At 41.2% G+C, this 21980-nt stretch overlaps 1 protein-coding gene across 2 annotated transcripts; it reads left to right on the forward strand.

Moving 5' to 3' along the window:
* The first annotated feature begins 7418 nt into the window (after positions 1-7418).
* On the forward strand, positions 7419-19712 carry MFSD4B (major facilitator superfamily domain containing 4B). 2 transcript variants are annotated; one of them, XM_074948248.1, is made up of 4 exons: positions 7419-7652; positions 10078-10246; positions 12069-12185; positions 13182-19712. In XM_074948248.1, the coding sequence occupies exons 1-4, from the start codon at positions 7425-7427 to the stop codon at positions 14414-14416; spliced, it is 1749 nt and encodes a 582-aa protein (XP_074804349.1). In that variant the 5' UTR covers positions 7419-7424; the 3' UTR covers positions 14417-19712. The 2 variants fall into 2 exon arrangements, with proteins under 2 accessions (XP_074804349.1, XP_074804350.1); XM_074948249.1 differs by having other exon boundaries at positions 7595-7612.
* Positions 19713-21980: the final 2268 nt, after the last annotated feature.

Consider the following 21980-nt stretch of genomic DNA (forward strand, 5'->3'; position numbering starts at 1 on the left):
CCCATATAGTTAGAAAGTTTATCCTAAAATCTAACCCAAATCTCTCTTGATGCAGATTAACCCCATTCCTTCTTGTCCTAGCTTCAGAAGACAAGGAGAACAACTGGTCACTGCCCTCTTTGTAACAGCCCTTATCATATTTGAAGACTGTTACCTGGTCCTCCTTCAGTTGTCTTTTGTCAAGATTAAACGTGCCCAGTTTTTCCACCTTTCCTCATAGGTCTGGTTTTCAAAACCTTTTATCATTTTTGTTGCTCTTCTCTGGACTCTCTATAATTTGTCCATATCTTCTTTTAAAGCGTGGCACCTGGAATTATATACAGTACTCCAGCTAAGGCCTCAGCAGTGGTGAGGAAAGCTGGACAATTACCTCCTGTCTTACCTGTGACGTTCCTTTTAATACACCCCAGAATGATATTAGCCTTTTTTGTGACTGCATCACATTGTTGACTCATATATTCAATTTGTGATCCACCCAGTTTAGACTTTGCACTTGTTTTTATTGAATTTCATCTTGTTAATTTCATACCACTTCTCTAATTTGTCAAGGTGATTTGTTTGAAATTTTAATCCTGTCCTTCAAAGTGCTTGCAACCCCTCCCAGCGTGGTGCCGTCTGTAGATTTTATAAGCATATGGTTCATGCCATTCTCCAAGTCATGAATGAAAATATTGAAAAGTACCAGAACCAGGACGGACCCTGGCGGAAGCCCACTAGCTATGCCCTCCCAGTTTGACAGCGAACCATTGATAACTCCTCTTTGATTACAGTCTTTCAACGAGTTGTGCATCTACCTTGTCATACGTTCATCTAGACCACATTTCTCCAGTTTGCTTATGAGGACGTCATGTGGAACTATGTCAAAAATCTTACTAAAATCAAGGTATATCATGTCTATTGCTTCCTCCCTATCCGCTAGGCCAGTAATCCAGAAGAAAGAGAGCAAATGTGGAACTCTCACTGTAGGACAGAAGGCTGGCCAGAATCAGACTTTGCCTAGCAAATCTCCTGGAGGAAAAGGAAGCATTTGTTTATGTTGCTTCCTTCTTATTTTGAACTTTGAGTGCCTGGAACAGGTAGAACTGTAAATTACCAAGATGGAGAGTTGTCTGTGCAACCCAGAATACAGTGGAGGTGGGGTGAAGCAGTGAAGACCAGCAGGGAAACAGACTGAGTGGCTGCTGCACCACATAATGCCAGAAATGGGGTGGTCTGGTAACAACATGCCGTAAAACATGGTGGAGAATATGGGCAGGCAATTGGCCACTGGAATTGAGGGGAAATTGAAGCCAGTGAGTATTGACTGACGCTTCACCCACTTTGAGTAACTTGGAAAGATGGAGGAGGTGACCTGTCTGCTGGTGATGATGCAGCAGCAACACACTCAAACCTTGCTCCTGTAATTGATGGAAAGCCTGCAAAAACAGCAAGCAGCACAATTTACTGCTCAACAGTGGTAGTAGGATGCCCAGCAACAGGAGTGGCTGCGGAAGCAGCTGGGCTAAAAAGCTCCGGGGACTTCAGAGAGGGTATTGGAGAGGGTAGCTCAAGCTGGCTGGTCCCCGGACTGGTAACGTTGGAGCCGGAGAATGCCCAGGAGGCCTTCCTCTGTATCTTTGAATGAATGGTCAGTGTATTGGGAAGAGTCTACTTGGGTGGCTCTGTTGGTGAGCAACAAGTGGTGAGCAACAAGCAGGCAAACTCATAGCCTGTGGTGAAGGTTGATCTCTTGGATAGACTGAAACTGTCTCTGAAGCATGCCAGCACCATTTCTGGGATGAACTCTTCCCACAGAGAGCATAACCACAAGTAGTTGCTCAGAGACTATGGGACCTCGCTGCCTGGTGGTCTGGGTTATGCCCAGACACTAGTTCCATAGAGAAAATCACAGACCAGGTGGTTCTAGACCAGTTCTTGAAGGTTCTACCCATGGGAGCCTACAGCTGAGGAAGGCAAGTCCAACCTGCCTCAGCAGGTGAGGCTGTTGAGTGGGCAAAGCCTATTTTGAGGCCAAAGGAGCTGAATGATGTGGCAGACTGAGTGATCCACTCTGGAAGAGGGGCTACCTCAATCTGGGGCATTGCAGGGAAGCTCTCAAATAGAGAGGGTCCAAGTAGCCCAAACAGGGGGATGCACAGAAGCTACAGAAGAGAACCATTAGAACATTCAACCTGTAGTCAAGCTCTCAGAAGTTCAGAAATGCCAACTTAAGGTAGCCTGTGCAATCTTACTTTGAGCCCCTTATGTATGCAGACTTTAATTACATGAGCACATATTGTTTATTCTATAATACTTCTCTATCTTATGCAGTGTCCAGGCCAGACAGTGAATGAGACAGAAGGTTGCAAGATGAGAAGGGACATTTTCTTGTGCCTAACACTGGACTGTGTCTCAGAAGAGGGGTTGTACTTCTACCTCTTAACACTGACTGATGTTTGTCAAAATTATAACACCTATGTACAGAAGAGGCTGGATTAAAGTTACATAAATAGGAAATGCCAAAACTAACTTTTGAGAGCTTGACTTTGCAACCTTTACGTTCTTTTAACATAGGTGAGATGTGTTTGAAGAAATCATTATATTGTATTTATTTGTATTGTGCTTGTACCTACAGGCCCCAGCCTCACTGTGCTAGATGCTGTAAAAACTTACAGCAAAGTTGCTGTCCTTGCCCTGAAGAGCTTGTGATCCAAATACAAGACAACAGATAATAGATGTAGTAAACAGCTGTAACACTGAGGCACTAAAACGTATGGTGTAAAGAGGAGTAAGCTGAGGAAAGGCACAACCCTGCAGGTACTCACCAGCAGAACATAAAAAAGAACTACAAAAATATCCAAACATAAGAGGTCCTGCTAGAGAAGTAATGTAATGCCCTGATTTACAAAGGGCATTGGTGGTGGTTATAGCATAACGTGGAGGTGATTCAAAAGGTAATTTCCTCTAGCTTTACAATAAGATATAGAAAAAACTGTCTTGAATAGTCACAAGGGTCGGTAGCTTATTGGTAAAGGTGGCACAAAACTGTACTACAATACACTGGGAATACTTTCTGGTGGTCTCAAGATAGGATACTGGCTAAAAAGGTTGGTCTCAGACAAGTTTTATTGTATCAAATTTGATCTATGGGGCTGTCCATAAATTATGTAACTCATTTGGGGTGGGTCTTTAATCTTGTGAATTTGGTTCATTGTTACAAAGTGTTAGAAGGGGTGGGAGCATCTTGAAATTTTTTTAAAAAAAAGTTATATAATTTATGGACAGCCCTGTGACCTTTGGCAGTCTGGACTGCCAGTCAAGGACTGAATGAATAAGGAGGAAGAGCTCTCTCTCATGCAGAACAGAGATGAGGCACACTGGATGGTATAGAGAAGCCTGTACTGCCACTGCCCCTGCTAGAAAATAAAAATTGTAAGGAAAGCTCCTATAGAACCAGGTGAGCAATAAATAATATTGCTCAAATACATTTGAGCAAATACATTTGAGCTCCTCAAATACATTCTGGAAGGATTTGGTAATGGGAAAGCTAAATGTATTGGGTGGGGTTATTTTATTGGAATTTGGCTCTAGGACAGAATAAAAGAAGGACCTGGCAGGGGTATGCATCTTAGCAGCCACCAGAAACATAATATGACACTCAACATAGGAAACAAAGTTCGGTTTGTTAAGTAATCTGAGACTGAGTACAAGAGTCATTTATCAAGTTGTTATTAGCACAACAGCTTAACAAACTAAACTGTAACCTTTTTTGTCTCCATTCCAGTTTGCATACAATAATATTGCAAGTACAAATTAGCTGAATATGATAAGCTATTGTTCAAAAAGTCAATACAATAAAATAAAACCACACAACTAAAGTATTTGAATCTGAAAGATATTCTGCCACGTTCACTTCAGGTTACCTGGATTTTGGACACTCCTATTGAGGAAAGAAAATGAGGGAAAATTTTAAGGAACTTTGTTTTGAAGATTAGAAGGCCTTTTTTCAGAAATGGTGGCACCTGCAGCTTCCTCAGACTTCATATGAAGCTGTGGATGCTCAGCCCCTCTAAGAAACATAAAGCTATAAATTGCTGTACTGTTAAGGCTTGATTTTCAAAACTGTCCAGACAATCACATCTAAATTGAATGAACTAGCGAGATTGCTAGTAGAGTATTTCTACACAGGATTTCATATTTGCTTATTTGCAAGTACTCAGTTTGCACACAATCATGGATAATCATATGCATAATGTGCTATGCTATGTTAGCATCTATAGTTGTGAAAATCAGGCCTTTAATGTCCTATGTTATATTCAAACATAATACCATTGCCTAAGAGGAAGTTATTCAGGAATAAGGTATGATGATCATTTAAAACACTATCGCTATGCTGGAAGAACTCCCTGTGTGGACTCTTACTACGGAAAAAGAAAAGGAGTACTTGTGGCACCTTAGAGACTAACCAATTTATTTGAGCATAAGCTTTCCTGAGCTACAGCTCACTTCATCGGATGCATTCAGTCGAAAATACAGGGAGGAGATTTATGTACACACAGAACATGAAAAAATGGGTGTTATCATATACACTGTAAGGAGAGTGATCACTTAAGATGAGCTATTACCAGCAGGAGAGCGGGGAAAGAAAACCTTTTGTAGTGATAATCAAGGTGGGCCATTTCCAGCAGTTAACAAGAACGTGTGAGGAACAGTGTTTGTGTGTGTGTGGGGGGAATAAACATGGGGAAATAGTTTTACTTTGTGTAATGACCCATCCACTCCCAGTCTCTATTCAAGCCTAAGTTAATTGTATCCAGTAATAGCTCATCTTAAGTGATCACTCTCCTTACAGTGTGTATAACACCCATTTTTTCATGTTCTGTGTGTATATAAATCTCCTCCCTGTATTTTCCACTGAATGCATCCGATGAAGTGAGCTGTAGCTCACAAAAGCTTATGCTCAAATAAATTGGTTAGTCTCTAAGGTACCACAAGTACTCCTTTTCTTTTTGCGAATACAGACTAACACGGGTGCTACTCTGAAGCCTTATTATGGAAGTTATTCTACTATAAATTATTCTATAGCTATAATGGAAAACTGTACTTATTTAGGAACAGCTATGCCAGTCAATTTCCCCATGTACACAAACCCTAAGAGACCCACAAAATCTTTCAGACACTGTTATTCAAAAGCTCACTCTCTGTACAGGTAAAATATATATAAAATTCTGGCAGTTTAGATTAGGGCTAGGTGTTTCCAAATCTGAGCGAGTGTAGGAACCTCCCTTTCTGTAAATATACACTATATAATATCTCTGTGTGTGCATGTTCTCGTAGAGAGTTAGGGTGTTTAGTTCCTAATATGAAGTTTAAGACTTTGGAATGCAGAGTTGTACTCAGAATAACTGTAGGTACAGTGTGGTCCAAAATGGCATTTGCTAGGTTAATCAGGGTGAGCACCTGAAAGGGGGAGATGTTATATTTACTTTAGCTCACAAATGGTATATGCCAGCCACTGGAATACAACACAGCCAAGTAACTACATCACTTGTAATCTTTCCTTATAAACTGAATGTAATTCTATTGTAAACAGTGGCTTTCAAAGTATTCAGTAATAATTCAGTCAGAAAAATGTTGATTTTTTTCCCTCCAGTAGTCTCTGTTCACAACCCCTTATGGTTCTGTTCTATAATAGTTTCCATTATAACTCCATTTCCAGCCATACAACTGTCTGAAATGTACACCTTTCAGGCTGAAATTTTCCAAACATGGCCTTTAATCAAAGGGTAAATAATTCTAGAAAGTCTGAGGGGGGAAAATGTTTAATCTGTTTTTGAGTGAGATTAGAGTGAAAAAAGATACTTTCCCCATTATAAAACATGATCTCATTTTTTTGTAAATAACTTGATAGCTGAGAACCAAGAGTTGAAATTAGGCATGGAAATTGGCAGCCCTAAAGGCTTTTAAGGGTTTTGATGAAAAAAAGATGGTTTTAATTTACTGGGCTATGAGCCTTTGGAGATCAAACTATCTGAACATGTCATAGATCTTGCATGCAGTGTTGCTGTAGCCATGTTACAGTATAGCAGAGAGACAAGGTGAGTGAAGTAATATTTTTTTATTGGACGAGCTTCCATTGGTGAGAGAGACAAGCTTTCCAGCTTACACAGAGCTGATGTGGCAGCTATGTAAATGCATATTTAAGTTTATTCCTAATCATCAAAGCATTGAAGTGGTACTTAACTAAAACCCTATTGACTTTAAGGGGACTTGAAACAGTGTGATGAGCAGTTAATCAGGTGCTAGTGGACTTTGTGGAAGTGGAGCTTTACTGAATGTGTCTGCTGGACACCCTTTCAGTGAAACTGCCTCCTTATTCCCATTTATGGGTAAGGTAAGAAAGGCACTGAGCTGGTACTGCTAACATTTTTGAAAGTGTTCACGAATTTTGGTTGCTTTATTGTTTAAGAGCTCTGTTGCAGTGATGCCTCTCAGTGCCTCACCAGCTGTGTCTGAAGCACTGAGAAGCTGCAACTCTCCATTATTTTAACTACTAGTGAGTGCTCATTACTGATAAAAACTGGTCCTAGGTGTCGTGAATTAGGCACACACAATGAGTGCGTGCCTTTGGAAAACTTCTGCCTGTCAGTGACTTGCTCAAACAGGTTCCCAAAGGAAGTTTGTGGCAGAGTTAGGAACAGAGCCTGGAGCAGGGCTGCTCAATGGGCCAGTACCTCTCAACAATTACAGGTGGAATTAATTTGCAAACTGGACACCATTAAATTAGGCTTGAATAAAGACTGGGAGTGTGTTATTCCCCCCCCCGCGTTCCTCAGACGTTCTTGTCAACTGCTGGAAATGGCCCACCTTGATTATCACTACAAAAGGGTCTTTTTTCTCTCCTGCTGGGAATAGCTCATCTTTCCTGATCACTCTGGTTACAGTTTGTATGGTAACACCCATTGTTTCATGTTCTGTGTAAATCTCCCCCCTGTATTTTCCACGGCCTGCAGTCTGAAGTGAGCTGTAACCCCCAGGGCTTGCCAAGGCGGCCAGGTTTACATTCCACGTGCGCCGCGCCCGGCCGCTGTGCTCGGTGCTGCGCGCTCACGTGCCCACGAAGCGACAACGAGGTTGGTGACTAGGGAGGAGAAGGCGAATCTGCCGCCATTTTGTACCTGGGCCAAGCGGCCTCCTGGGTCCCCCGGCTGCCAGGCAACGTCTACACGCGGGCCGCGACTGCGAGCCCGCCGCTCAGCTCCCGGCGTGCACCGGGGTAGGCGGGGCGGCTAGGTCCCACAGCTACGGGGCGAGTGCGCGGGGAGGCGCGGTGCACGCTGGGAGTTGTAGTCCCTGGCTCGTTCCGCGCGTCACGTTCGTGGAGGCGCCGGTGTCTCGGTGGCCGCCGCGGGGGCGGGGCCGGGCCGCTCCCCGCACTCGGAGCCATGGCCGGCGCCGGCAGGAAGAAGCAGGTTCGCTTCGCCCGGCCGGAGGCGGAGGAGACGCTGCGGGGCGGTGAGGGGCCGGCGGCGGAGCCGAGTCTCCTCCCGGAGCCCGCGCCGCGGCCTGAGGTGATCGTAGCCGGCGGCGGCAGGCGCCGGGGCGGGGCGGGAGCGGCGCTGCTGCTGCGATGGTGCATCTCCGGGGTGCTGTGCGCGGGCTTCCTGGGCCTGGTGAGCGGGGGTGGGCCGGGCCTGGATCTCCCCTCCCGCCTGGCGGGCAGCGACTCCCTGGCAAAGCCGCCCGGGCAGCGCTGTCCCAGGAGCCGCCCCCGAGCGGCAGCGCCTGTGCCGGGGCGCGGACCTGGTGCAGGTGGTGATTTGGCGCAGCCCCTTCTTCGGTGCGGTTGGGGAGGGCCATATGCAGACCCTTTCTCGCCGGGGGCAGGTCCCTGTGCGGGGCTAGTGAGAACAAGGCCTGCAATACTGGGGCAAAGCAATGGTTCCTCTAGCCCCATATCTTTTAAAATCCCAGTTATAGTTCGGGCCTTTGCAACATCTTCCACAGGTTAACTGTGGGCTGTGTGAAGAAATACTGCCTTATGTTTGTTTTAAACCTGCTATCAATTAATTTCATTGGGTGACCCCTGGTTCTTGTGTTACGTAGAGGGATAAATAACACTGCTTTATTCATTCTCTCCACACCATTCAGATAGTAATAAACTAATGAGGCACCACAGAGCGCATTGATAGAGCCCTAGGGCTGAGCTCAGCCAAGTTGGCGTCCTGGTAATTTCTAGATAGTATTTTGGGCTTGGTTTGTCACACAGGCAGGTGAAAGTATCCCAGGTGCTCAGCTGCTTGAGGAGTAATGTTTCTATAGCACTGGATTGTATAAGAACCTTTAATTTTGCATAGTACTGAGCACATTGCTGGTACTGAAATGATGAATGTCCCATACAGCCAAGTTTCAGAGTAACAGCCGTGTTAGTCTGTATTCGCAAAAAGAAAAGGAGTACTTGTGGCACCTTAGAGACTAACCAGTTTATTTGAGCATGAGCTCCGATGAAGTGAGCTCACGAAAGCTCATGCTCAAATAAATTGGTTAGTCTCTAAGGTGCCACAAGTACTCCATACAGCCAAGTTTTCCTTTGGTCTTATTCTCACAATGAGGTACTTAGTATTCCCTGCCTGAAACTCACTTGGGTGCTCCACAAGCTTATTCCAAAGGTGACTGCAAGTAAAACTTAAATTTCACTTTGCACTTGGTGCTTTTCACACCGTTAAAAGAAAATGTGTATGTAAAGTTAGAGATGATCTTGGTAGAACAGATTTGGATTACATCAAGTGATATTTAATATTTATTATTCATTAGTAAGGCTAAGATTTTGTGTCCTGGATATTTTTAGTAAAAGTCAGGGACAGGTCACAGTTATAAAAGAAAAATTAACGGAAGCCATGACTTGTCCCTGACTTTTACTAAAAATATCTGGGACAAAATGGGGATCTGTGCATCCCCACACCGCCTGAAGTGGGGCAGCTGCACAGGGGCTAGGAGCCGCCTGAAGGAGCTGGAGGCTGCAGGATACCCCTACCGCCTGCAGCTCTGGCGGTTGTCTGCTGCCTGTGCGGGCTGGGAGCTGTGGGGTGCTCCCGGCTCCCATGTCAGCCAGGAGCTGTGGGGTACACCCATGGGGGCCAGGGGCTCATGGTGAGCTGGGACCCCGGGGTTTCCCCCACTGCGGCCGGGAATTCCCATGCGGCCTCCACTGCCCCTGAGCTCGGGGTTCCCCTCTGCCTGCGGTGGCCACCAGAGGCGGTGGGGGTACTCCACAGCTCCTGGCCCCATGGGTGGTGGGGGACCCTGGAGCTCCCAACTGCTGAAGTCACAGAGGTTGCTGGAAGTCATGGATTCTGTGACTTCTACGACCTCCGTGACTAAATTGTAGCCTTATTCATCATCAGTATTACCATGGCACCTAGGAGCCGTAGTCCAGGACTAGAACTCAATTGTGCTTAGTGCTATACAAAAACAGACAAAAAGACTGTCCCTGCCTTGAAGAGTTTACGATGTAAGGCACTGTCTATACTGCCACTTTCAGCGCTAAAACTTTAGTCATTCAGGGGTGTGAAAAAACACCCCCCTGAGTGACAAAAGGTTTAGCTCTGAAAAGCGCCAGTGTAGACAGGCGCTTTATCGCCGGGAGCCACGCTCCTGGTGATAAAGCTACTGCCCCTCGTTCAGGGTGGTTATTTTTTATCACTGAGAGAGGTCTTCCCCCCCCCCCCCCCCGACCATAAAGCATGACTACACTGCCCACCTCACAGTGCTGCTGTGGCCGCGCTGTAAAGTGGGTAGTGTAGACATACCCTAAGTAACCTGCCAACTTATTTCAGCCTTGTCTTACGTGAAATTCATTACCAACTTATAAGTTAAATTGAAAACTGGCACTTTAAAACCAAAATAAGGGTGCCCCCAACATTAGATTGCATTGTTTAACTAAATCAGTTTCTAAAGTGACTTAATTAAGATGGTACAATTTTTGTTTGCAGACAAAGTCTTAGTAACATATGTCATTTCTTGCTGCTGGTGAGAGTTTATTTTGTTTACCATCCGCTCTCTAAAATGAACAAACAAAAGATCCCCACTGTTTTTCAGGGTATGAGCATTGCTATCCTGGGACCTACATTTCAAGATTTGGCTGCAAATGTGAATAAAAATGTCAGTGATATTTACTACATTTTCATGGGTCGTTCTCTGGGGTACCTTGGTGGTTCAGTGATTGGAGGGATTATCTTTGACTGCATGAACCCTCATCTCCTCTTGGGTAAGTGTACTCAAAATAATAATCTTTTGTATGTGACAAATGTATAGCTTGATGAATCTTTAATATCTTTTTAAAGTGTGATAAACTTCACTTTTTCCAGAGGGGTTGGTATAGTAACAAAATGTGAAAGTTGTATTCAAAAATATATCTCAAGCCAGCTTTCACCTCCCTTACCTTGGGGTGTCCTGCAAGTATCCTGTTGGCCTTTACCCTGCAGCCTTGTAGGATGAAAGTTGCATGTATGCTATCATCAGTATTGTCATACTCCTTTAAAGAACATTGTACACTGCTGCAGGAGTGATGTAATTAAAAATGATGAAATTCTGTTTCTATTTGTCAGTTTCATTCCTGTCTCCTTTTATATATTTGTGCTTCTAGTGATTTGATATACAATTTGATGATATTTTCTGTGTAGAAGCAATAGTCTATTGGAAAGTCTAATAGGATAGCTGCTCTTGAATTGCAAAGGACCATATCTATGACTATCAGAACTGAATAAAAGATGCCTTTTTGCTCAAACAAAAAGAAGCAGAGTTGGATTTTTGTTTTTCTATATTTATGTAAAACAAATCAAATTTGATAATGGCCACATCACAAGCTCCATGAGAAAAATGAGAGAAGCTCAGCTGAGGTTCACATCTGATCATCTGTATTGCTGTCAGTGATACCATTTCACACAATTGAGTTACAACTTTACAAAAAAAAGAAGTTGCAAACTCAACCTCTGTTAAAATACACTGCACCCGCTTGTTCATCTGTTCCATTAAACCCTGACATGCACAAAATTTATGAATAAAATCTATTACTAATCTTCTGCTTCTCATTGATTCTCATTTATCTGTCAGACATGAGGCAAGTAAGTAAACTGAAGACACATTTATCTGAAACCTGAAACAGAGATTCCTGAACTAATAAAGCAAAATCTGTCATGCTTATCATATTCAAAAGTAAGGTGAACTGATGGCAAGCTCTAAACACAGTTAGCTGTAGAACTGTTTCCTAGGTTTTGTCTTAATTTTTCATGTATTGTCAATTTGAGAAATAATTCTCATGCCTTCAATTCTCAGTTGGATAAGCAATGGAGAAAAGATCACATCTCATAGGTTATTAAGTTTAAATTAATAAATTCTGTTAACAGAGCTTATTCTTTTTGAAACTCTACAATGAATTAAGAGCCTATTTATGATGTGGCCTATAACTTACTAATGTTAATGGAAGCTAAACTTGTGCATTGAGAGTAAGTGGAGAACATAGTTTAGTTGAGGACTGCCTAGTGTGATCACTAGAGCTGGTCAGAGGATGACATTTCAGTTTTGTGAAGAATTTGACATTTGAAAATTTGAATTTGTTTAGAATTGAAATGAAACTCAATTTTGAAATCTTCCAATCTAAAATGAGCTTTGTTCTGTGATCAAAATGTCTTGGTTTGACACAACCAGAATGTTCAAAAAAAATTATTTTGCATTACTAGATAGTAATATAAAATAAAAACCAAAATGAAAAACAATCACTTCAAAATGAAAAACTGAAACCGTTTGTTCCAAAAATCTCAAAACATCCCATTTTACATTGTCAGAACTTTTTTTTTCTCTTTCTCAAAAAGAAGATTTGGCTCGATTTTTGTGACGTTTTGATTTTAACAGAAACACAATTTCTGAGGAAAAAATGGTTCCATCGAAGTCTTTTCAGTCAGCTCTCATGAACACTAATTCAGTCTAACCTGACTGCTTTAAATGTAAGCAGTCTGTCATAAGACACAGATTTAATTATAATAAATTGACTGTTTTGGAGCTTCAGTATGGATTTTGGATTACCTTTATAGGGTTAACCATGCTGGGAACAGCAGTTGGTCTGTATGCCATACCATGGTGTAAGAAAGCGCTATTGTTAACTGCCCTGATGTCAGTCATTGGGACTTCCATGGGTGTTCTAGACACAGGTAAGTGAACAGATCCTCTTCCCTGCTGCAGGAAGTCCTGTGGATTGAATGAGTCATTCGGAGTCTGTCAACTCCCCTTGTATCTATCTGAGAGAACTGTTTGCACTCATGAGGTGCAAGAGATCCACAAGAGCTGAGTTTATGCTCATCATTAAGACTTCCAATTTGTATGGCAAGCATGTTGTGTTGTCAGGATAGGCTTAGGGCCTGCTAAAATAGTTAAATTTCACTTAGTGAAGGAGGAGGAATATGTATGTTTTGTTTTCTAGCATGCATGGTGTATGTATGCTACACTAAATTTGTGTTCATATTCATTGTCACTTGCCATTAAAGTTACTCTCTCTTGCTGTTACTACAGTAATATCATCCATACTGAAGACCGTAAGAGCAGTTTTTTCCTGATTGTCATGCAAATGGTGAGGTAAATGGCAGGCTGGAATAATCTCTAGAATGAATCTGCTGGTATATCTTTGACTGTATGTGGGATGGCATGGAAAGATTGCCAAGTATTCCTCAATTTAACTACTTATTCAACCCATTTGTGTGACTAAGGTCTGAGTGAGCATCTCTAAGGCAAATTTGATGCTATCTGCTGAGAAGAGAGCCTAGAACTGAGTGTCACAAATAGGCTGTCAAAGAAGATCCTGAGCTTTATCTGGAATGCCATAATGCTGCCAAATGGAACACTGTTTGAACTGAGTTAGTTCTTGTTCTTGAGATAAAAAGGTAAAAAAACCCAGCATGTGCAGTGGAACCTTCTACTGCTTAATGTTTGTAAGCAGAGCTTCACTCTAGCTAGATTTGCAGTTTGCACATTTCATGCCCTGAAACAGGTATATTATAAAAGAAGTTCTTTATAATCGGCTTCCACTGTAGATTGTTCTGACAGATTGACTAGATACATATTAACTAAATAACTGATTGACGGGGAAGAAACCATACTGTATCTTAAGTTTCCATATTAAATAAATGGATCCTCATCTCTTTAATCTGCAGGTGGAAATGTCCTTGCATTGAATACATGGGGAACAGACGCTGGACCACATATGCAGGCCTTACACTTCAGTTTTGCACTGGGTGCCCTTGTGGCCCCAATCCTGGCAAAAATGGCATTGGGCAGCTTCATATCTCCTAAAGTCCAAACAGAAGATGAAAAGACAAACCACTCTGTTCCGAGCGATATACCTAATGCACTGTCTGGATCAGCAATGACACTGCATTCTAATGTGAGCTTTACGTGGTCCTACATTTTCATTGGGACCTATATTTTGATAGTTTCTTTGTTGTTTGTTGTTCTGTATTCAAGGACCGGCTCAGTGCGAGATAAAGCAAAAGCTTCTCTGCAGAAATGCCAAATTCCGAAATACCACTGTGCCCTTCTCATTCTCCTTTTCCTTTTCTTCTTTTGCTATGTAGGAGCAGAGGTCACCTATGGCTCTTACATTTTCAGTTATGCAAAGGTTTATGCAGACATGAAAAAAAGTGAAGCAGCTGGTTTGAACTCCCTTTTTTGGGGAGCATTTGCAGCTTGCAGAGGACTGGCAATCTGTTTTGCTACCTGTTTATACCCTGGTACTATGATTCTGCTCAGTGTCATAGGTTCCACTGTCTCTTCTCTGTTCCTGGCACTGTTCAGTAAGCATCCAGTTTCGCTCTGGGTTGGGACAGCAGTGTATGGTGCTTCAATGGCTACCATCTTTCCCAGTGGCATTTCCTGGATTGAACAGTACACCACCATACAAGGAAAGTCTGCTTCTCTCCTTATAGTTGGTGCTGCCTTGGGGGAGATGTGCATTCCAGCAGTGGTTGGGTTTCTTGGAGGAAAATTTCACAATGTCCCTGTGATGATGTATGCTGCACTGGGAACATCTGTAATGACAGCAGTACTATTTCCTGTGATGTATAAATTAGCCACTTCTCCCAGTGAGAATAAGTTAAAAGATGGTGGTGGGAACGAGGACCAAAAAGCTTTGTTGTCCAACTTTGAATTTAATGAAGATGAGGAAGATGAAGAGGATGCAGGAGAATGGAATGAAGCAGACTTTGAAGTAATTGAAATGAATGATACAGTGAGAGAGTCTGTGGTAGAGACATCTCAAAAGATCCCAGGGGAGTCCCCAGCTAAAGTGTCCATGCAGCCACCTTCAAACATATTTAATTCTTCTCCAGTGATTGCTCTTAGCTCCCCAGGGAGAAAGCAATTCAATAGAGACAGAGAGAAGAACGATTAAAGGAAATGGTAGGCTGCTTACTTGAAATGACTGCCTGGATTCTGTAAGGTGGTAATCACAATCAAATAAGCTGTTTTTGTAAAGAGATTCAGAATTTTAATAGTGGTACAAAGCCAAGTGTTTCAGCCTCCGTGCTTGCCAAATCCCAGGTTATGCTTTTTTATTTTAGTCTGCAACCATGCATCCTGGAGTGGCAAAGAACGTGTCTGTTGGACACACTAAAGAGGGAGTCTGTGGTAATACGATCAGGTGTTGTCATGGAACTAAAAGCAATTTAGACTAAACATATGGGAAACATTTCTTAAATGTGTGGCTGTAAACAGTTTCTCGAAGAAAGTGGTGGGCACCCTAATGTAACTTAAAGTGAGATTGTTCGGAGTATTTTAAACATATTTTTAGAACAATCCTTCGTTGGCAGGAATAGACCAGGACACAGTGATCTTAACTGATCACACTCATACAAATCAGAAATGAGAGAAGAATATTGAACTTCTTGAATCTAGTGAAGGGCATATTCCATGGCACTTAAAGTTTGGTATGTAACATAAACCAGGAAATAAGTTAAACAACAAGCTGTCGGTTGTGTCCTTGTCCTTTTGGGAAAGTGGAAAAGTTGATAGTTAATGGATGTATTGTTGACCTTGACTGGGAATTGCCTGGCTTTGTCATTTTCATGTAATGTTGTTTAAATATAGATTTTTGTGTTCATTTTAAATCATGGAAACATCAAATGTGTTACACTAGAATAAAATATTTATTTAGGGAGGTTTTTAAAAATGTGTATTATGTACTTGTTCCAAGGTTGCTTTGAAGAACAAAACGGTTTGTCGCACATCTGCTGCATTTTTTATTTTGAGAGGATGGAGAGAGAGGACAAGTGAGTTTTTTACAAAGTAGTTGTGCTGACCTGCTATAATTTTTAACTCTTGATTGTTGAGCCATTATGAGCTACTCTTCAATCAATGTTTGATAACAAGCTACTGGTATCACAAGCAGTATACACAGTAGCGTAATTACTTTACCTATACCAAAGCTAAATTTCAAAGGCAATTTTACCTTCTTAGTAACCAGGAACCCCTAGTCCATAGTATTGACTGAGGCCCTTAACTCTCAAATCAAATTGTTCAAACAAAAGTTTTAAAGATCTGTTCTGGCTTTCCCTGAAGTTAATAGCAAAAATCCAGTGGGAGCACATACTTCTCTAGAAAAGGAAAATACATATCTTTTTTCAAAGCAAAAAGTACAAAACTGACTGTGTACAAAGCTTAGCTTATGGCACACTTCAATAGCTGTTTACTTCTGGAAAATTAATAGGTTAGTTACTAATGAAACCTTCCCTTTTCTAACAGCCACAGTATTGAGTGCAATCCAAGTTCTGAAAGGTACCAGAGGGTGACCTATAACTGCTTCTTTTGTGCAAGTTGAATTGGTGTCCTCTGCTTTTTACTCTGGTAACATTGTAATGTTTCAGATACTTTGATGTATTTGGAAGCTGCCTTAAGAGAAGGTCCATGTTTTGCACAGATGAGGTACAGTGGAGTGTTTCATGAACATCTTGGGGGGCGGGGGTGGGTGTGTGTGTGTGTGTGAGAGAGAGATTGGAAATACCATGCTGGGGGAGGGGAGAAACACTGAGTGCTAGCAAATAAATAAATCGCCATAATGCCAAGAACAGACAAATATCGAAAGTGTTGCTTAGAATTAATTTGGAGCCTTCCATTTAATGCAGTCCTTCTATTTGAAAACCCAGATTTTGAAGGCAGCTTTCTCTGAGGCTGCATGATCAAAACTTGCTGTTTGTATTGCTCATTGGATAGTTAAGACTTTTGTTGGTAATTTTACTTTTGTAGTAAGAGTTGCAGTTTGCTTATTTACATTTGGAGTGTTTCTGTTGTGGTACAGAAACCTTTTTTTAGAAGTTTGGGTTTATGACTGCTTCCGCTCTTCTCTCTCTCTTACCCCCCACCCCCCTTTACAAATTTCACTTTCCTCTGAAATCTGAGGGGAAGAAATGGAGCAAGACCTAGCCATACTGGAAAACTTTTGCAGTTTATGGTGAGAGACAATGAAATCTTGAAGACATTCCCCCTCCCTGCTACACCATAATGTTAGTGTAAATGCCAGTGTGTTGCCTGTTTTTTCTGCAAAGGAGGGGAGCAGGATAAGATAATTGGATACTGACAGACACATTTTAATAATGGACTGGTTCTGCTCCTTGAGTTGTCTGTTCAGAAGGGTATATTTTACCTACCTGGTCTGTGATTAAACACTGGTAGGTAATCTGACTAGATTTTTTTTTTAATTTATATCTTCATAGCTTCTGTTGTAGTATCACACCTGCTATATCAATGCATTGCTAAACTTGGATTATGCTGTTTCAGTTGTTGCATGAAAGCTCTCTCCTTCCCTTACTTAAATATTTACAAGCATTACACTGTTAAGGACCATATTCTACCCTTGAATGCATATGGCCGCCCATAAAGTCAATGGAAGCAGCTCTGCATATGCATTTACAATACTAGAGTTTGGCCTGCAGATCAGTATAGAAAATAACAGCTGAACTGTATTGGTGGAGATCTTGGCTTAAATAAGGAAGTCTAGGATAAGCTTTTGTTACATTCTGAAAATATTATTGAAATTCTGTACTAATAAAGCACTTACCATTTAATACTATTTATGCCTAATAATTAGAAAGCATGAATACTCTGTGCAACAACGTGTGCATGGATGGCAAAAATCCCACAAATGACTTTAAAAATAAGCATGTTAAGAAAGGTGGTGAGTCTCTCATACTTGGGGCTTTTTTCCAGACTTTTTACAAAGGGGTGTAATAGATCTGTTGTTGCTGTAGGATCCTGAACGGAAACGGTTACAACAACAGCAAATCTGACACAGACATGCTGTCCACGTATGTGTGTTGTTTGAAACAAAACAGGCTTAACTACCTTTTGGAGGCGTTTTAGACTTTTTTTTGTCAATCAACTGGGTTTTTACTAAGTGATACTCAAGCTTTAACCATTACTGGTTTTAAAGAGGAGCTTTTACTTGACATAAAATCTAAACACAGTATGTTGTTGAATCATCAATTCTATTTTGGTTTTTTTTTTTATAAACCCTGTTTAGTATAACCTCTTGTAAGCCAGTGATGGGTGGGAAGAAAGTTCACTAAGGCTTTATTCACTAAGTCTAGAGCATCTCTTTTGGCATCTCCATTCTTTACAGCCAGTGATCTTGTAGCCAGAGGAAAATTTTTTTAAACCCTTTTGACCAGCATACATATTTTTAATAAACCATTTAAACTGAATTAGGAATCAGGAATTTCATTCCTCTCTCCCATCAACATTAAAACAAGCATGAAACAAAGCAATAGGGCCAGTGCTGGGAGACTGAAAGGCTAAATTAACTTTTTTTTATTTTTGTGCTAAGGGAGGGATAAAGTGAGGATGACGACAGACAAAAAGAAAAAGCAATTTGAAGAGGGAGGTAATGTAAGCAAGGTCATTCTCAAGAATGTCTATACCCTGGTAGTGAAAATGAAATCCAAATTCCATGGAGAAACTTGGGCTCCATAATCGGAAACTTACTTTAAGTTTGTGATCATAGCTGCTTTCTCCACAGTGGGCTGCTCAGTGTAGAGAGATTACATAATGTGGAGGTTTTATTTCAAGTTCACTGTATAAATTCCTGCATGATACATGCACCTAAATAATAATTTAAATATATTTATAATATATATCATATAAATGATCAGAGGGTTCCCTTGTGATACAATATAAGAGTGGCAGAGTGTAACACTCAAATAATTGGGGTAGCGTAAAGCTTTTTCTCTGTCACAGGACAACTGATGGAAAAATTGAAACTAAGAAATGCGATATGTAGACAAAACCAAATCTGTAGTGTAGGTCATCAACTGCTTTGACTAATGTCATGTGGAAATCTAGAATCAAGTTATACATTTAAAAATTACTTAGTAATAAGCTTGTCTGTAAGTCATTCCTAAAATGTTCAGATTGACCCCTAGTACCCAGTATTTTTGAGTGATCACCCGTCTCTTCAAATTTGAGCACTTTAGTTATTATGCAATGAAAACGTTGGTGATGGGATGTACTTGCACAACAGCCAGCTTTCCCTCACTACCCCCTTTCAACAACTGTATTTAAATGTATATAGGCAGTTTTTGTACATCAGGTGATACATACTGTTAAATGTAAAATATACTAAAGAAAGACCAGCCAGGATGTAAGTCAGTTTAGATTGATTAAGAAATTAATGAGTGACATGCTGCCTTAGAATATTACAAGTTTCCTCTGCTGTCATCTTAAGATCCAACAACTATATAAAAGTTGCACTCTTATGTCAGTCACTCTGTTGAGGGATTTCTGGGCTTTTTGTTAGCTGGAAAACACAAGTTACTGGTGTTTACTTAAATTCATGTAGCTTTAGTATATTTGAATGTTAAAAGTTTCCTAGTTAAACTGCAATACCTGGTAAGTGCCTTCTTTGTCAGTCAGTCAGTGTTTAATTAGGACCTTAGTTTTGAATTTGATCAGAACTTTAAGAGACAAAGTATTTTAAACTAGAAACAACCAATGTCCTCCATATTTTTATTGGTTAATTTGATTATTTGGCAATACAGTTGTCATTTTAAGAAACCCTTGTTTCCTTACGTGTCAGTGATCATCTTTAAATAGTACAACATTTCAGTTAGGCTTGTGGGAGCTGTGTTATGCTCAGTGATAGCTAACTGAATTAATAGCAGTTGCTTATGTCATTGAGAATCACAGGAACAGACTGAAGAAAGAAGAAAACACTATGAACATTTGCACATTAGTGCAATAAGATCTGTTCCTCTTGCTTCATAGTTAAGGTGGGCAGCTGGCAGCAAATTGTCATCTATTAGTATGTTTTCATTTAGCCTGAAGATTGGCAATGTCCATTAAAAAAAACAGAATGCAATACTGTTTTTAAGATGAAGCATTTAAATGGTAAGGAACAATGTGAAGGTATTTTTGGTATTTGCACTTTTATCTCCTAAATGAGACCGCACAAAGCTAGTAATCTCAAGTAAGCAACAGTTCTTTGTGGTTTTTCTGTTACTCCAGTCTTGTTGTTGCTTACTGCTTATGCAACAATCTACACTTACATGAATTGAGTTTTTTCCATGCTTTTGTGTATGGTGGGCTTTTTGATTTAATATATTTAGGTTGAAAACTGCTTGATGTTTACATGACTGTGTAATGTGAAATTTATTGGATAAACTGTTTCTTGAATGTAATAAATTGCTCTAATTTACAAACAGGAGTATCTTTTTATAATAAAGCTTGTACTGTGTTTCTGAACACTCCTCAGGCCTTTATTTATTGCAGATTTAAAGCTCATGACCTGTTACTAGTAATGTAGAAATAGTTACCATTTCAAACAGAAGCCTCCCAGTTTTGAAACTTCCACTTTTCGCCCCTCTCCTTCCATTCCCCCCTCAGACTAATAGAAGAAAAAATGGTTTGAAGAAAACTAGTTTTTGCTGTTTAGAGACCCATTTCCTTTACAGGCAGAAACATGGCATAAGTTTTGAACAAAAATTAGTAATTGTTTAAGAATGCTTTGAGAGCCCCCAAAATCTATAGTTATATGGTAATGAAAGGTGTTGGTTAAAAAGGGAGGTGAAAGCAATAAGAGTTAATAATTGAGTGCAAATCAGCACTTAGTGAAAAGACCAACACTGGAGGAGAGGCAAGAGTTATTAGTGAGAAATGGATCTTAACCAATCAAACGCTAAAATTATCAGTCATGAATCATGATGTAGAAATGAGACAAGCTCTGTGAGGTAATATCTTTTATTAGACCAACTCAGAATCATAGAATATCAGGGTTGGAAGAGACCTCAGGAGGTCATCTAGTCCAAGCCCCTGCTCAAAGTAGGACTTAATCCCTAGCTAAAACTTCTCTCTAATATCCTGGGACCAGTATGACAACATTGCATCCATGATGCAGAAGTAGTCCATCAGTAATTAGGGAGGATGTTAAATGCTTTTAAATCAGCACAGCTTGATAACTTGCACCAAAGAGGAACAGTACTTTGCCAAGACTGAGTGTGCATGTGCTTTTAAGATACTGCAGCCATAGCTATTTGGATGGTGCTGTTACTGTATGTACTGATCAAAGCTTCTAAGATGAAGTCTGACACTCCAACATACAGAAGTAATTCATAGTCAGTGGGGTTTCCAAGAAATGTGACAATTCTTTGTAATATTTTTATGAACTAGCCATATGACTTTGTATCTATCCACTCTGTGTCATTACCTGGAGGGGGAAAGAATTCTCTCTGTGGGAGAGGTGTTTGAGACATACAACCATAAGGGCTGGCTGGAATGAACACATTTGAATGGAAGACAGACAGTGGAAACCTCCATGACTGAAGATTGACTCCTACTGCATGTTATTTCCCTTAGATGTAGACAGTGGATTGAAGACAGCAAAGGGCTGTGATAAGAAGGTTCTCAAACATTATGGACTCTTGCTTAAGCTTGCCTTTTTCATTGCTAATGGAAGGACTCTTCAACATAATTGTTGTACAGCGTTGAAAAGGCTTCTTGGTGCCACTGCAAATACTGAGTGAAGTGCATCATACCCTCTGCTGGTAATCGCACTCTCAGGACTCCTACTTCACTCAGACTTGCTGCAGAGAAACAGTGGTGGTTGGAGCCCAAAGGCTCCATCTCTGAGTTGTGGCCACAGGTCTCCTGTGTGGCTCCTTGGGGTCCAGCAAACTGAAGGCAACTGTTTAAAGCCTTGGGCATAGCCCCAGCCCCTGTGAAGCCATGACCGAGCAGGTGCTCAGACTTTGAATGTTGTGACAAAATTTAAAAAGGGTAAATGGAATGTTCCAGGTACCCTATAGGTCACTCAGCCTGCCATCAATCCTTGGCACACACAATTACTGCTTGTGTCCCTGTTGAATTAAATGTTGGTAGCATAATCAATGCCAGTTAAGATGGGCTTTATGGAAAATAGTCTTAGACTCTGCTTGGATGATACAGAGAAGGATGACATAGTATACTTCAACTTCAAAGGCATTTGACTTAATCCTACATCACATTCAGATTTAAAAAAAATAGCACTTACAAAAAATCAATATAGCCCATATAAAATAGAGCTCGGGGGGCAGTCCCTGGCTTGCAAGCCACATGTGGCTCTTTTACAGTCCAAGTGCAGCTTGTGGAGGTGCTCTCCACCTACTGCATGGGGAGGTGGCAGTGTGGGAGGGCGGGACCTCTGCCTTGCACAAGGGGGGCAGGGTAGGGACTTTTGCCCAGTATGGAGGAGGGGCTCAGGACCACAGTGTGTGCATGTTGGGGATTGGCTGAAGCCCTGCCAGGTGGCCCCCCCATCCCCCCCAGGGCTGAAGCCCTGAGCTCTAGCAGGCATGCCCTGTGTCTCAAACTTTTGAAGATTGTTGTGTGCTGCTCAGAGGGTCAGTAAGTTTGGTCACCCCTGCTATAGCGTAAGAAGTGGTTAACTGACGTACCATAATAAGTAAACAAAATTAGCAAGATGGTGTGTCTTT

Source organism: Natator depressus, chromosome 3 (genome assembly GCF_965152275.1).
Source record: "Natator depressus isolate rNatDep1 chromosome 3, rNatDep2.hap1, whole genome shotgun sequence".
NCBI lineage: Eukaryota > Metazoa > Chordata > Testudines > Cheloniidae > Natator > Natator depressus.